Genomic DNA, 11,894 nt, shown 5'->3' with positions numbered 1-11,894 from the left:
TATCAATGCGTAAGTAGCATATCATTATGGTGCTGCTTGCGGTAAATCTAATAGTAACTAATGCAACCTCATTTATAAAATAGTCGTAGCCTATGTTCCTAACTGGTAACTACAGTTGTAGTCTAAATGTAGTGGATTAAAATGTACTATTTGTTTTTGTCAAAAAAAAGAGAAGAAAAAGCACAAGGACTACCCAATTGTACTTTAGTATTTGAGTAAATGTACAAGCAACATACATTCCACCACTTGGCTATCTGTTGCGTTTTCTCCGGTTATGTTTTGAAATGCTGTACCGGAAGTACAGTGTGTATTCTTCCCGGTATGTTAGCTAGCTGTTGCAGTTGTGAAGTCCCGTGACGAATTTCATTCGAACTTTCTACGGCCAGGAAAGATTGATGTTTTCAGCTTCTCTCACTTAGCTAGCTACTTGACAGACGCGTATGGACAGAAGGAAAATTCATATTCACTTTGACGGTTTAGGGGCTTTTGTCACAACCAAACCTGGGGAAATGTTCGCTGTATTGACAGATGAAATGCTGTAGAGCGAAATATTCTCACTGGACCTACGGAAATAGATAAACACCACATCAAAATACTGTAAGGTACGTGATGTTCACGTAACATTAACTTGTTCTCGTTTTGCTAACGTAACGTTGGTTAGCTGTAGGGTAATTCTTCTTAGCATACGGAGCTCCTGTAACGTTAACAATTTAAGAACCGAAACGTTGCTCGGAAGAAACGTTAATAGTAAAGGGATAACTGTTGGCTATTACACAATATTAACTTTTTCTGCTCGAAGACAACACAAAACAGAATCTCAACTGAATCATAATTTAATAAACAAAGTTTCCGTTGCTGTGTAGCACACCCGAGTAACGTAGAATACGTGTAATTGTAAGCTTTTGCTGTATTGTTTACATTTGTATTACATATGGGAGCTTGTTAGAGCATGTCAAACCTTTTATTTCGTGTGTGTTCCGCTCCTCCCTCCTCCAGCTCATTTTGTTCTCCTCTCTTCGGTTGGAGAAGGCATGCTTTTCCTGTAATACGCGTAATCCATGCTGAGGAAAAGTGTAAATTCACACACACACACACACACACACATAGCCTCAGGTGTTAGCATGCCAAACGGCTCAGCCAAAATTAAACGGACAAGGCCTTCCCAATGCTGTGTTCTATGTAGCTACGTTTTATACTCCCCCCACCCCCCACCCCCCATATAATTGTTATCTGCCTGTAGAAATAATGTGTCAGACTTCATATGTTGTGAAAATGATTTTCCATCCACATGGGATGTTGATTCAGCTGTGTGGACAGTGGTGGCACACAACCGTTTCTAAGTTGAGTGATGTGTATATTAATGTTTTACCTCCTGTGATGCTAATATGTATAGCCCAGTTAACAAGTTTGTAGTGACAAGACGGATGTGCTTTTCTTGAGAATGCTTTCTCCTCTGTTCCCTGCTGACAATAGTTTAACTGTGTAGAAATCTGCCTATTTTCATCTTGTTGTGAGTTGAGGTTCACAACTTGTTCCTTGATGTAACAGCTTGCTATGAAGAACACGTTTCTGTATAATAATACATGATTGCAAGATGCATTTTTTTATTTGAGAGCTACATCTGTGAGAACAGTGGTGTGGGAGTTCAAAAACACCAACCAACATTAGCTCAAATCTCGCTAGACCTGATATGCTGAGAACTTGCTTAGGCTTGCCCATACAGCATCTTACATTCTTTGATCTCTATTTTTTAAGGCTGATGAACTTGTCATTTTGTCTGATTCTAAAAGGAAGTCAGCCCTAGAGTTGGTCCAGTACCATTTTTTGCTTCCTGATACCGATTCCAATACTTGAACTTGCGTATCAGCCGATACCAAGTACTGATCCACTACCACTGTGTCATTTATTTTATTATATTTCAACAACTGTATACTACTATCCATGTATGGATGTGATATGATTTCTGTCTCTGTTGTCGGGCTGGCTCAGGTTAAACTCTTTGTGAAACATGAACAAAGACAAACAATGAACACCACAGAAATTCTTTCGTTTTGGCAGTTAGTTATGACAGAAAAAGAACATAAGTAAACTACTTTAGTGTAGAATATCTTTAGTTTAGTTTTTTTTACATGGGATTGGATCGGTGTGTAAACTCCAGTACTTCCCAATTCCCGATACCGACGTTTTAGGCAGTATCGGAGGCAATGCTAATCGTATCGGAACATCTCTAGTCAGCACCACAGTTTGCACGTGGATGTCAGTGAGCTGTCTGGACAGTCAGGTCAGGTTAGGAATTTGTCCAGATGCTGAGGTCAGTTGCACGCTCCAGGGTTGTCTGAGTTCATGCCCCTCACACTTCTCCAGCTGCACTTCCTCAATCATAGATCTGTCTCTGTGGCATTATAAAATACGTTTATTTTATTCAGTTTATCCCACACGTAACAATTTGCGTGTGTCCAACCTGATGTTCAACATCCTCATAGGATATCCACATGCAAGGATGTGTGTGTTGGAGCTAAGCAGGAAGAATGCTATTTTTGATCCTGTGTAGTAGTCCAGCATATTTGTGCCTGTCAGCACAAGTTAATTCATGCTGTGGTCAAAAATGGCAGGGCATGCTGAGCTTAAACTACAGCTAGGAAATGTGCTTAGCATTAATTGTGTTCCTTTTTGTGCTCAGTATGCCTTTCCAAGCTTTGTTTTTGTAACTAAACTTGACAATGTCTGTGAGTGTGTGTGGTAAGCTGTAGCATTCCATATAAAGGAGTAGCAGTGTCAACTGAAAATATAAGTAGTACTAGATGGTTGAAGGTTGATTCTCCAGTGAACAAAAATATTTCTGGAATGTTAAAAAGCGGGTCCTACACAGTGACGCATAGAGTCTTTTAACTATGAAAACATGCACAGATGTGTAGCAGCTCAGGGACATAGCCGACCGTTTCTTTTTATGTGCACCAGCCACATCTGTACGAACCTTACCAGCACCCTGTATTTAAAAGCCAGGTTTTAAAAACACAAACCGATCTGACTTTATCCCCCACGGAGAACTTGTAAATATAGGTAAATTGACTAAAAATAAACCGGTAAATACAGGCAACGTTTCTGCATGTTGGCGGTTAATTGACAGCACATTTATCAGCCACTATTCTGATAATCAATGTATCGCTCCAAGTCATTTTTCAAGCATTATGTCCAAAATTGCTCTGCTTTCAGTTTCTTAAATGTGAGGTATTTCAGTGTCTCTTTGTTTTATGTCATCAAAACGAAACTGAAAGTTGAAAGGAACTAAAGAGAAAAAAAAAGAGTCTAGTGAATGAAGAGGCCATGAAGGTCCCTCTGATCGCACACATGCATTTTAAAGAGGGACGCTCTTTTGCTGTACCCTCACCCCAACGTGAGCAGAATGAGAGTTCGGTTCAGGATGCGTTCAAGATCCTTACGCAGAAGGCGAATGTTGACGCAAAGCAGGTTTTCCATGTGTTGTGAACAAACAACTGTGACAGTAACAAGGGTTGCAGTTAGAAAGACAATAACTACTGAACAAACTAGGCTGACCTCACTTAGATTAAAAAAACAACAATGGACAAGTCAGAGCAGCGGACAAAGAGATTTGTTGTAAAAGAAACAGACACATTTACATAACTCATGATGAAGGAAGTAGAGAGATCTGCCTCTGTTTGTCTCTTTCAATTAGATTAGTATTTTAACTATAGATATTTGTTCTTCATTATGTCCTCATGTGAGTTTAATACAGGGATAACATCTTTTCCAATTGATAATTCACTTTTTACACTTTTTGTAAGTAATGAACTTGACCCCGTTCTTCACTTTCAGGGACCTGAGGCCTTCACCTTTTGTTGCTACTGTTGTCAGGGGAAGGAGTCTCTTACACTTCAACAATGAGCCTTTATTTCTCTCTTTAAATGTTGTGGAAGAACAACTCCGGGGGTCTTACTCTTAACCTATTGTGTAACTCCAGCTTCAAAGACCCCGAAAGGTTATGTAAAAATACCTTTCTACTGACGGAACAAGGGAGAATGTCACGGACCCAGCATGTGTGTGTGTGTGTGTGTGTGTGTGTGTGTGTGTGTGTGTGTGTGTGTGTGTGTGTGTGTGTGTGTGTGTGTGTGTGTGTGTGTGTGTGTGTGTGTGTGTGTGTGTGTGTGTGTGTGTGTGTGTGTGTGTGTGTGTGTGTGTGTGTGTGCGCGTGCGCCAAAGAGACTGCACAGATCCTTGTAATTCTCATGTGAGGGAGATTAAATAAACATGTTAAGACACTAACGAGTATATACGCTACCAGTCAAAAGTTTGGGGTCACTTACAAATTTCCATTTCACTCCATTATAGACAGGATACCAGCTGATCTGAGTGGGGGGCTGATCTTTAATGCAATATCTACATTTCCCATTATCAGCAACCATTCATCCAATGTTCCAAATGCTTATTTTGTTTACTAATCTGATATTATTTTAAAAAACTAACTAAGAACTAAACATTAAACAACCCTTTTGCAATTATGTAAGCACATAATGTAATCTGGAAACTGCTGCCCTGGTTAAAAAAACAAGGCAACTGATCTCAGCTGGGATTCTGTCTACAATGGAGTCCAATGGAAATTTGTGAGTGACCCCAAACTTTTGACCGGTAGTGTATGTATAAAAAAAAAAAAAAAAAAGGTATTTTTCACATAAAAATCCGATAAGAGGGAGGATGGGGTGCTCAGAGGAAGGAGTGAGTTAACTGGGTGGGGGAAGCGCTTACTGACCCTCCTGTTGTAGCCTGTTATACTTGTTACAGTCTTCATTTTACAAGAAAAGCTCAGGGACCTCAAGACGATGCTTTTAACCAGCAATGCCCTTACAAGCAAGCAACTGTCAAAACCGTAATGAGGAATCTAATTAATGGACTAGAAACTGCTTACAAAGTTATAGTCTGGGATGAAGTATCATAACAGGTAGACAAGATAACCGCTGCAGACTTAAATGTGTCGAGAGGAGAAGAACACCAGTTTCACTTCCCAAATAACAGAGTGGTCTGTTCTCTTTTCTCCTCTGTAGCAGTGACCCATCATGGCGATGGGCCAGTTGGAGACTTGAAGTCTTACCTTGAGGAGGACACGTCCCTTTTATGACCTTGAGCCTTTGAATGCCGGCAGCCCCTAAGATGGAGGAGCAACCCAGTCTCCCCAATGTCAGCATACCAACCCACAACGAGCAGAGGGACAAGAAAAAGCGTTACACAGTGTGTAAAAAAAATCGGTTCATTGTTCAGTATAAAGTTTAAATCTGTTCTACAAAGTTCATTTTGTCAAATTAGCATAAAATGATATTTATTAACAATATTAGCCTGTGATACTGTCCTTGCCCTTTTTTAGGTTTATAAAGTGATAGTCAATGTTGGACAACAGGAATGGTTTGTCTTCAGGCGTTATGCAGAGTTTGATAAACTCTACAACACAGTGAGTGGTGAAACTATGTCTTTTATGATTTTACACCATATGCCTTAACACATTAGCATAATGCTGTTCTTGGGTGTTTCATTCTTTTAAATTAATTGGCTTTTGTGACATGCTGTTCACATTGACATTTGGAATACTTGTGACCATAGATGTTTCCCACATCATTTTCTCTGTTGCTCTCTTATCTTTTAGTTAAGGAAACAGTTTCCATCTATGAACTTGAAAATTCCTGCCAAGAGGATATTTGGGGACAATTTTGAACCTGGTAAGTGGTTACTAGGCTGATGTATGCAGCAAAACACAATCCCAGTACCTGATGTTAAAAGAAAAAATGGTTGCATTGTTTTGCCTGAACCATGTTATTTTGCCTAGTGTTTGATTATTAATTTTAAGTTTATTTAAAGAGTTCATCAAGCAAAGAAGAACAGGGTTGCATGAGTTCATCAAGCGAATTGTCTCACATCCTCAGCTTTGCAACCAGTAAGTGTTGATTGGTGTTCTCACTGTCATTATATTACATTACATCCTCGACTTTATCCCGATGAATGGCTACAATGATGAGATCAAATTTGTTTAGTGTGTTCTTCTTTGTCATGCTTGACTTGCTGATGTGACTGTATTTCTGTAATTTCCCTGCTTGGTCCGTCTTCAACTTTACAGGCCAGATGTGAGGGCCTTTCTACTGATGGACAAAATGCAAAACGTTTCCGATGCCTCTGAGGACGAAGACGACAAAGTGAGTGATTGACCATTGGATCAATATATCTGTATTTCTTTGTGTATATTTCTGTTTTCCTGCTGTCTAACCACATCTTTTCAGTTGATGTGCTGGATAGCCCAGACAAAGTGGAGAAGTTAGGTCTTCTACTTCCAATAGTCTATCTAGACTCAAAATAAACACAGATTGCTATTGTAGTACAGATAAAGGACGTATTTCTTGGATCCAAGAACTGTCCTTAGCAGTGAATCAGTGTTGAGTGTGTCTCAGTTTTAGCCTAATCTAGGTAATGTTTTCTCTGCTGTTAAACAGAACAACTCTACCTCCAGAAACATTAACCTGGGACCTTCTGGAAATCCACAGTATGTTCAACCTGTTTACTGTCAACTGTTTTATGGCAACTTATTGATATTTGATACGTTGTATTTATATTTGCACTCTTTCCTACCTTGCACTGCAACTGCTGCACAACAGTTTTTAAATTCAATCTGATCTTATGTTTTCTCAAATACACTTTAAATCTAATGTAGCATAACCCGGCTGTGTTGCTCTTTTTATTAAACTTGCAAACGTGAGATTACATACAGTACATACATGCACTGATCTTAATGTGCTGTCATTTTTATTTCAGTGCCAAGCCCACAGACTTTGACTTTTTAAAAGTCATAGGAAAGGGGAGTTTTGGGAAGGTATGTGAACAACACAACACTGAAAAGTACAGTTGCTTTCTGTTCATCCCAAAGCAAGAATTGTTACGGGTACAAACATTAAGTATGAATATGTAAAAAAGAAAGTATGTCTTCAATGTAGTAGTTTCATTATGTAGAAGGATTCATGTTTCCTTATATATTCTTTTATACTTTAGTTATATTTGTTTTGTTAGGTTAGCAACACGTTTTGGTTCTGCATGTGTTGGCCTTTCCATATAGGAAGTGAGAATCAGATCTAGATTTATTCTGGTTTTTTGGACTGTTGAGACAGTGTTCAACATGCTTTCTTTTCTTGTGATGCAGGTTTTCCTTGCAAAACGAAAACATGATGAAAAGTATTATGCAGTCAAGGTTTTACAGAAAAAGGTCATTCTCAACAGAAAAGAGGTAACTACACTGTCAAATATGACTATCCATTTTAAAGGCATGCAAAAATGAATTATAATTATCCTTATAAATCACTCCTTCCAAACAGCAAAAGCACATCATGGCAGAGCGCAACGTGCTGCTAAAGAATGTGAAACACCCTTTCCTGGTTGGGCTTCATTATTCCTTCCAGACAACAGACAAGTTATACTTTGTCTTGGATTTCGTCAATGGAGGAGAAGTGAGTAGTTTGGTGAATAATGCGCTCACACAGAAATGAGTCACAAAAAAAGTTTCAAAAAAAGCTGAGATGTCAGTAATATAGGAAATTATGTATTATAGTGCTTCAATAAAATTCCTCAAAGCAGCACTGTTGCTGGTTAACAATCCCATTAGAGATCACTCACTGAACACACAGAGTGTGAATTCCTGTTTCTCCTTCAAGTGTGATCAGCTATCAGCTATTTTAAAGCTGTCATGTGTGGCTATGTGAGAGTGACTAACTACAATCTGGATGCCAATCTGCCTCTTTCTGCTGTAAAGGTTAACAACAAAGTAACATGCAAATTTAATCAGATCAAGTTATTTATTAAATAAAGATCTTTTTTTTAATAAGAAATCAGATAAAGAGCTAGCAAAGGCATTACATACATTTTTGCAACTTTGTCACATCATGGTTAATTATTAAATTTTCTCATGGTGGTGTATGCTCCCACAATACAGTTACCATATGACGCATTACAATAATCTTACCAAACATTTTCATTTCAGCTTTTCTTCCATCTTCAAAAAGAGCGGACCTTTCCAGAGCCAAGAGCAAAATTCTACATTGCTGAAATTGCAAGTGCGCTTGGATATCTGCACTCCCTCAACATTGTTTACAGGTATGTTGAGGGTTTTTTAAGAACACATGCCTAGTGTTGAGTTAATTAATCCGATCTCCTAAACATAACTATGGTGTAAAAAATGTGACAATAGTTTTGTTGCCGTTTATACACATATGTACTAAATGAGACATTGATTGTCATGAAGTTGACAGTGTATAAAATTGAACATAAGTGTGTGACACATGTTGGCCTTACTCACATGATCATGTGTCTTCAGGGCGGTAGCTAACATTTTATGTTTGTTTGGGCTTGAACTACCTGAAAACAAAAGTATATTCTACAATTACAGACAAATTACACTTTTTTTCTAAGGCTTAGTTCTTCACCAGATTTATGTTCCTGGCATTATAGAAATCTATTTGTAGTAGCATTTAGATCTCCATAATAGGGAAATACAATTTAGGGAAATGTATATTTTAATAGTTAAATAGATATATATTATACAAAAAAAAAGCTGTCATTATGACCTCAGTGTTTCAAAATGCTGGCTATAGCCATGTGTCTTAAATTCATTCAACTGTGTTCATTTTGTCCAGAGACTTGAAGCCAGAAAACATCCTCCTTGACCATGAAGTGAGTTTTTTCCTGTTAATGAACCAAACACTTCTGTGTAATTGATGTACAACACCTCTTGCAGTAATTACACTGAATATGACTGGATTGCACAGCACCTACTCTATTCAAGTTAGACATTATGTTGACAATATAATACTTATTTAAGTGTATGAAACATCAGTGCCTAAATACTGGCTGCAGATTTATTACACTGTACAGCCCAAATTTCATTCTTTATCAGTCCAGTCATTTGTACCACCAGTGAACAACAGTGTCATTTCTCGTTCCAGCTGGACAGAATGTGTGTGTGATTGGATTAGGTCTTACTAATGATTTTCCTGCCCAGCCTTATTGAGAAAGGGAGGGAACGGTGAATGGGACTGACTGAGTTACACTGCAGCCAACATTCCTGGGCAACAATAGAATCCTCAGTCCCCGGGGATAATGAGCTGTTTGTGTGGCACATGTTGTCTAAAAACGTCCCTGTGTCCTCTCTTTAAAAGGGGCATATCATTTTGACTGACTTTGGATTGTGCAAGGAAGGCATTTCCCAGACAGATACCACCACTACATTTTGTGGAACACCTGAGGTATGGCAACATTTATTTGGATGTTTACATGTCTAATTACTACCAATTTTGCACCAGAGCGCTCCAAAGAAGTCTCACCTACAGTGTCTAAAAGTAGTAATCATTAACAGACTTTTTAGAATAAAGTGTGGTTAATGATTGTATGGGTGTATTCCATCTTGAGGCCATAGTGCTGTCTGTGTAGAGCTATAAATCACATTTTCTAGAGAGAAAATAGGCTTTTATGAGCAAAAATAGTTGATAAACATTTGGTTGGTTTCTATTAGCCAGAAACAAGATGCAAATGTTATAGTATTATGTTTGTGATCTTCTTCTGACCAGTACTTAGCCCCAGAAGTCCTGAGGAAGCAGCCGTATGATAATACAGTGGACTGGTGGTGTCTGGGGTCAGTGCTGTATGAAATGCTCTTCGGCCTGGTGAGTTTTAACTTTGAGTCTACTTTTCCTCAAATATCCCTAATGCATTGTACTTATTCGTTGCAGTATACCACACAATTAACAGTGATTAGTATTATTTCATTCTTTGATAGGGAGTCTTGACTATAATTATGGATATCCCTTTTTAGTTAAAATGTAATGTATTGGTCAACTGCAGCCAATTGGACAATTTGCTTTAGCGCTAAATGTCAAAGTGCATATTTGCACACTCACATACATGCCTCTACTTGTCTCTTTTTCCATTCATATCCTAGCCGCCGTTCTACAGCAGGGACACACATGAAATGTATGAAAACATTCTCCACAAACCGTTAGTGATGCGCCCCGGGGCGTCCAGCACAGCCTGGTCTCTCCTCCAGGGCCTACTGGAGAAAGACGGCACACACAGACTGGGGTCCAGGGATGACTTTGTGAGTGGGATTATATAGTACACATACACTGTCCAGAGACAGACACTACATGTACAGCAGAGTTCCTCATGTTTGGGCTCCCTCGTGTGGCCGATCGCTGTACTTCATGTCATTGCTGTAAATACATTACAGATGAACTGTCATTCAAAGTTTTCAGTTCAAAGTGCTTAACATGAATGACTAATAGGCCTTTTAAAACCGAAAAAAATGTCTTCAGTCTTGATTTAAAAAAAAATTTGCAGACATTTGGTGCATAAAAAGTGAACGCTGCTTCTCCATGTTTAATTCTGACATGACCTTGGGAACAAAAACAAGACAACTCAATCTAACTTCCTATAAATACAAATTGAATGTTAAGTAATTTATTCTACATTTTCAGAGTGAGATAAAAGAACACAGCTTCTTCTCCTCCATCAACTGGGATGACCTCGAACAGAAGAAGATCCCTCCCCCATTTATACCGAATGTGGTAAATATTTGTTTTAACAAAAGATTTGAACAAACACTGATAGTCTGTCAACAAATTCTGAAGACGAAAAACTTAATTGCAGTGCTCTTGTATTTGATTCTACTGTATTGCACAGGTGTTTCTAATTAACAGTGGAGGTTGACTAATTAGAAACTACCTCACAAAAATGCATTTTAATAGACTTAATTTCAAGTGAGGTTTTGAGTTTTCTCTTGCTTGTTTTTTTTTTTGGTTTGAAGTTTAGAATATTTGACTCTTTCCCGTTTTTATAGCTCTTTGTAAAATCAAGTTGAAACTTGATTTTGTTGTTTGTATTTTTCCATCAATCCCATCATTAAGTCCCAAGCAGCTTGTTCCATATTTGTTCCATGAGCGCTAATGTGACTTGTGTTTTATTCCTTCTTTCTCCAATGTTTTTACAGAGCTCTTACTGTGACATCACAAACTTTGATCCTGAGTTCACAGAGGAGATGGTCCCCAACTCCGTCTGCTGGTCTCAAGACCATTCCATAGTTAACGCCAGTGTAATGGAGGCCGACGATGCTTTTGTGGGCTTCTCCTATGCCCCAGCTTCTGATGACTCTTTCCTATGAAACATTCCCAATGAGGTCTTCAATTGCCTTAACCATTATAAGTTCTTTTGACTAAAGGGAAGAATGTATACAATAAATTAACTTGTTCTATGACACAAAAGTATGCAGCTGAGGAAAACAGCATTAAAAATTAAAACAGATTTTGGTTGGAACAAAGTTTGCCAGAAAGTCTATTTTTTACCAATTTGTATATATTAATATAAAAACTAAAGACAGACATCTTCTATTAATGTTATTTCTGGTGGTTTCTAAAAAAGCCTTATATTTGCCCCTAATATGAAATTAGTTTTCTGAAAAAACTTGAACAATTCACTGCACTTAAAAATCACACTATTTGACTGTCTGATGGAAGTGTGTTCATTCATGGAATTACTGTAAAAATACACTTATGTACCATCATCGTTTTAACTTAGCTGGAAATAGGGATTACTTGAGAGACCACTGAATAAAGCATTTTGGTGTATAGGTCACATTTGTACAAGAAAAAACATTCTGCTTTGTCAGTTAGTTTTCAGTTCGTCTTTAAATATTCAGTGAATCGTTTTCTGTTTAGATTTTTTTGTATTTATTGTTTCGCTTTGCCTTATACATAATTGCAGAAATTAGAAATCCACAATGCTTTGCTTCGCCTGGCAGTTAACTAGGCATATACTCCTGCACAGTAATAAAACAAACGTATCAAAGAAAAGTTGTCTGAGAG

At 38.0% G+C, this 11,894-nt stretch overlaps 1 protein-coding gene across 2 annotated transcripts; it reads left to right on the top strand.

Annotated features, from left to right (window-relative positions):
- The first annotated feature begins 326 nt into the window (after positions 1–326).
- On the top strand, positions 327–11,876 carry sgk3 (serum/glucocorticoid regulated kinase family member 3). 2 transcript variants are annotated; one of them, XM_034862435.1, is made up of 17 exons: positions 327–602; positions 5,058–5,241; positions 5,375–5,458; positions 5,651–5,723; positions 5,863–5,938; positions 6,119–6,194; positions 6,489–6,538; positions 6,808–6,865; positions 7,190–7,273; positions 7,362–7,493; positions 8,024–8,136; positions 8,676–8,712; positions 9,198–9,284; positions 9,606–9,701; positions 9,977–10,132; positions 10,512–10,601; positions 11,024–11,876. In XM_034862435.1, the coding sequence occupies exons 2-17, from the start codon at positions 5,146–5,148 to the stop codon at positions 11,192–11,194; spliced, it is 1,479 nt and encodes a 492-aa protein (XP_034718326.1). In that variant the 5' UTR covers positions 327–602; positions 5,058–5,145; the 3' UTR covers positions 11,195–11,876. The 2 variants fall into 2 exon arrangements, with proteins under 2 accessions (XP_034718326.1, XP_034718327.1); XM_034862436.1 differs by having other exon boundaries at positions 331–597.
- The last annotated feature ends 18 nt before the right edge of the window (positions 11,877–11,894 follow it).

Source organism: Etheostoma cragini, chromosome 22 (assembly GCF_013103735.1).
Source record: "Etheostoma cragini isolate CJK2018 chromosome 22, CSU_Ecrag_1.0, whole genome shotgun sequence".
NCBI lineage: Eukaryota > Metazoa > Chordata > Actinopteri > Perciformes > Percidae > Etheostoma > Etheostoma cragini.
This window is presented reverse-complemented; position numbering and strand designations above follow the sequence as displayed.

Excerpts from the sequence above, each read along its gene's own strand:
- sgk3 (XM_034862435.1), top strand. The coding sequence starts at position 5,146 with ATGCCGGCAGCCCCTAAGATGGAGGAGCAACCCAGTCTCCCCAATGTC. Across the intron at positions 8,137-8,675 it reads TCCCTCAACATTGTTTACAG|AGACTTGAAGCCAGAAAACA; the intron begins GTATGTTGAGGG and ends CATTTTGTCCAG. Across the intron at positions 10,602-11,023 it reads CCCCATTTATACCGAATGTG|AGCTCTTACTGTGACATCAC; the intron begins GTAAATATTTGT and ends ATGTTTTTACAG.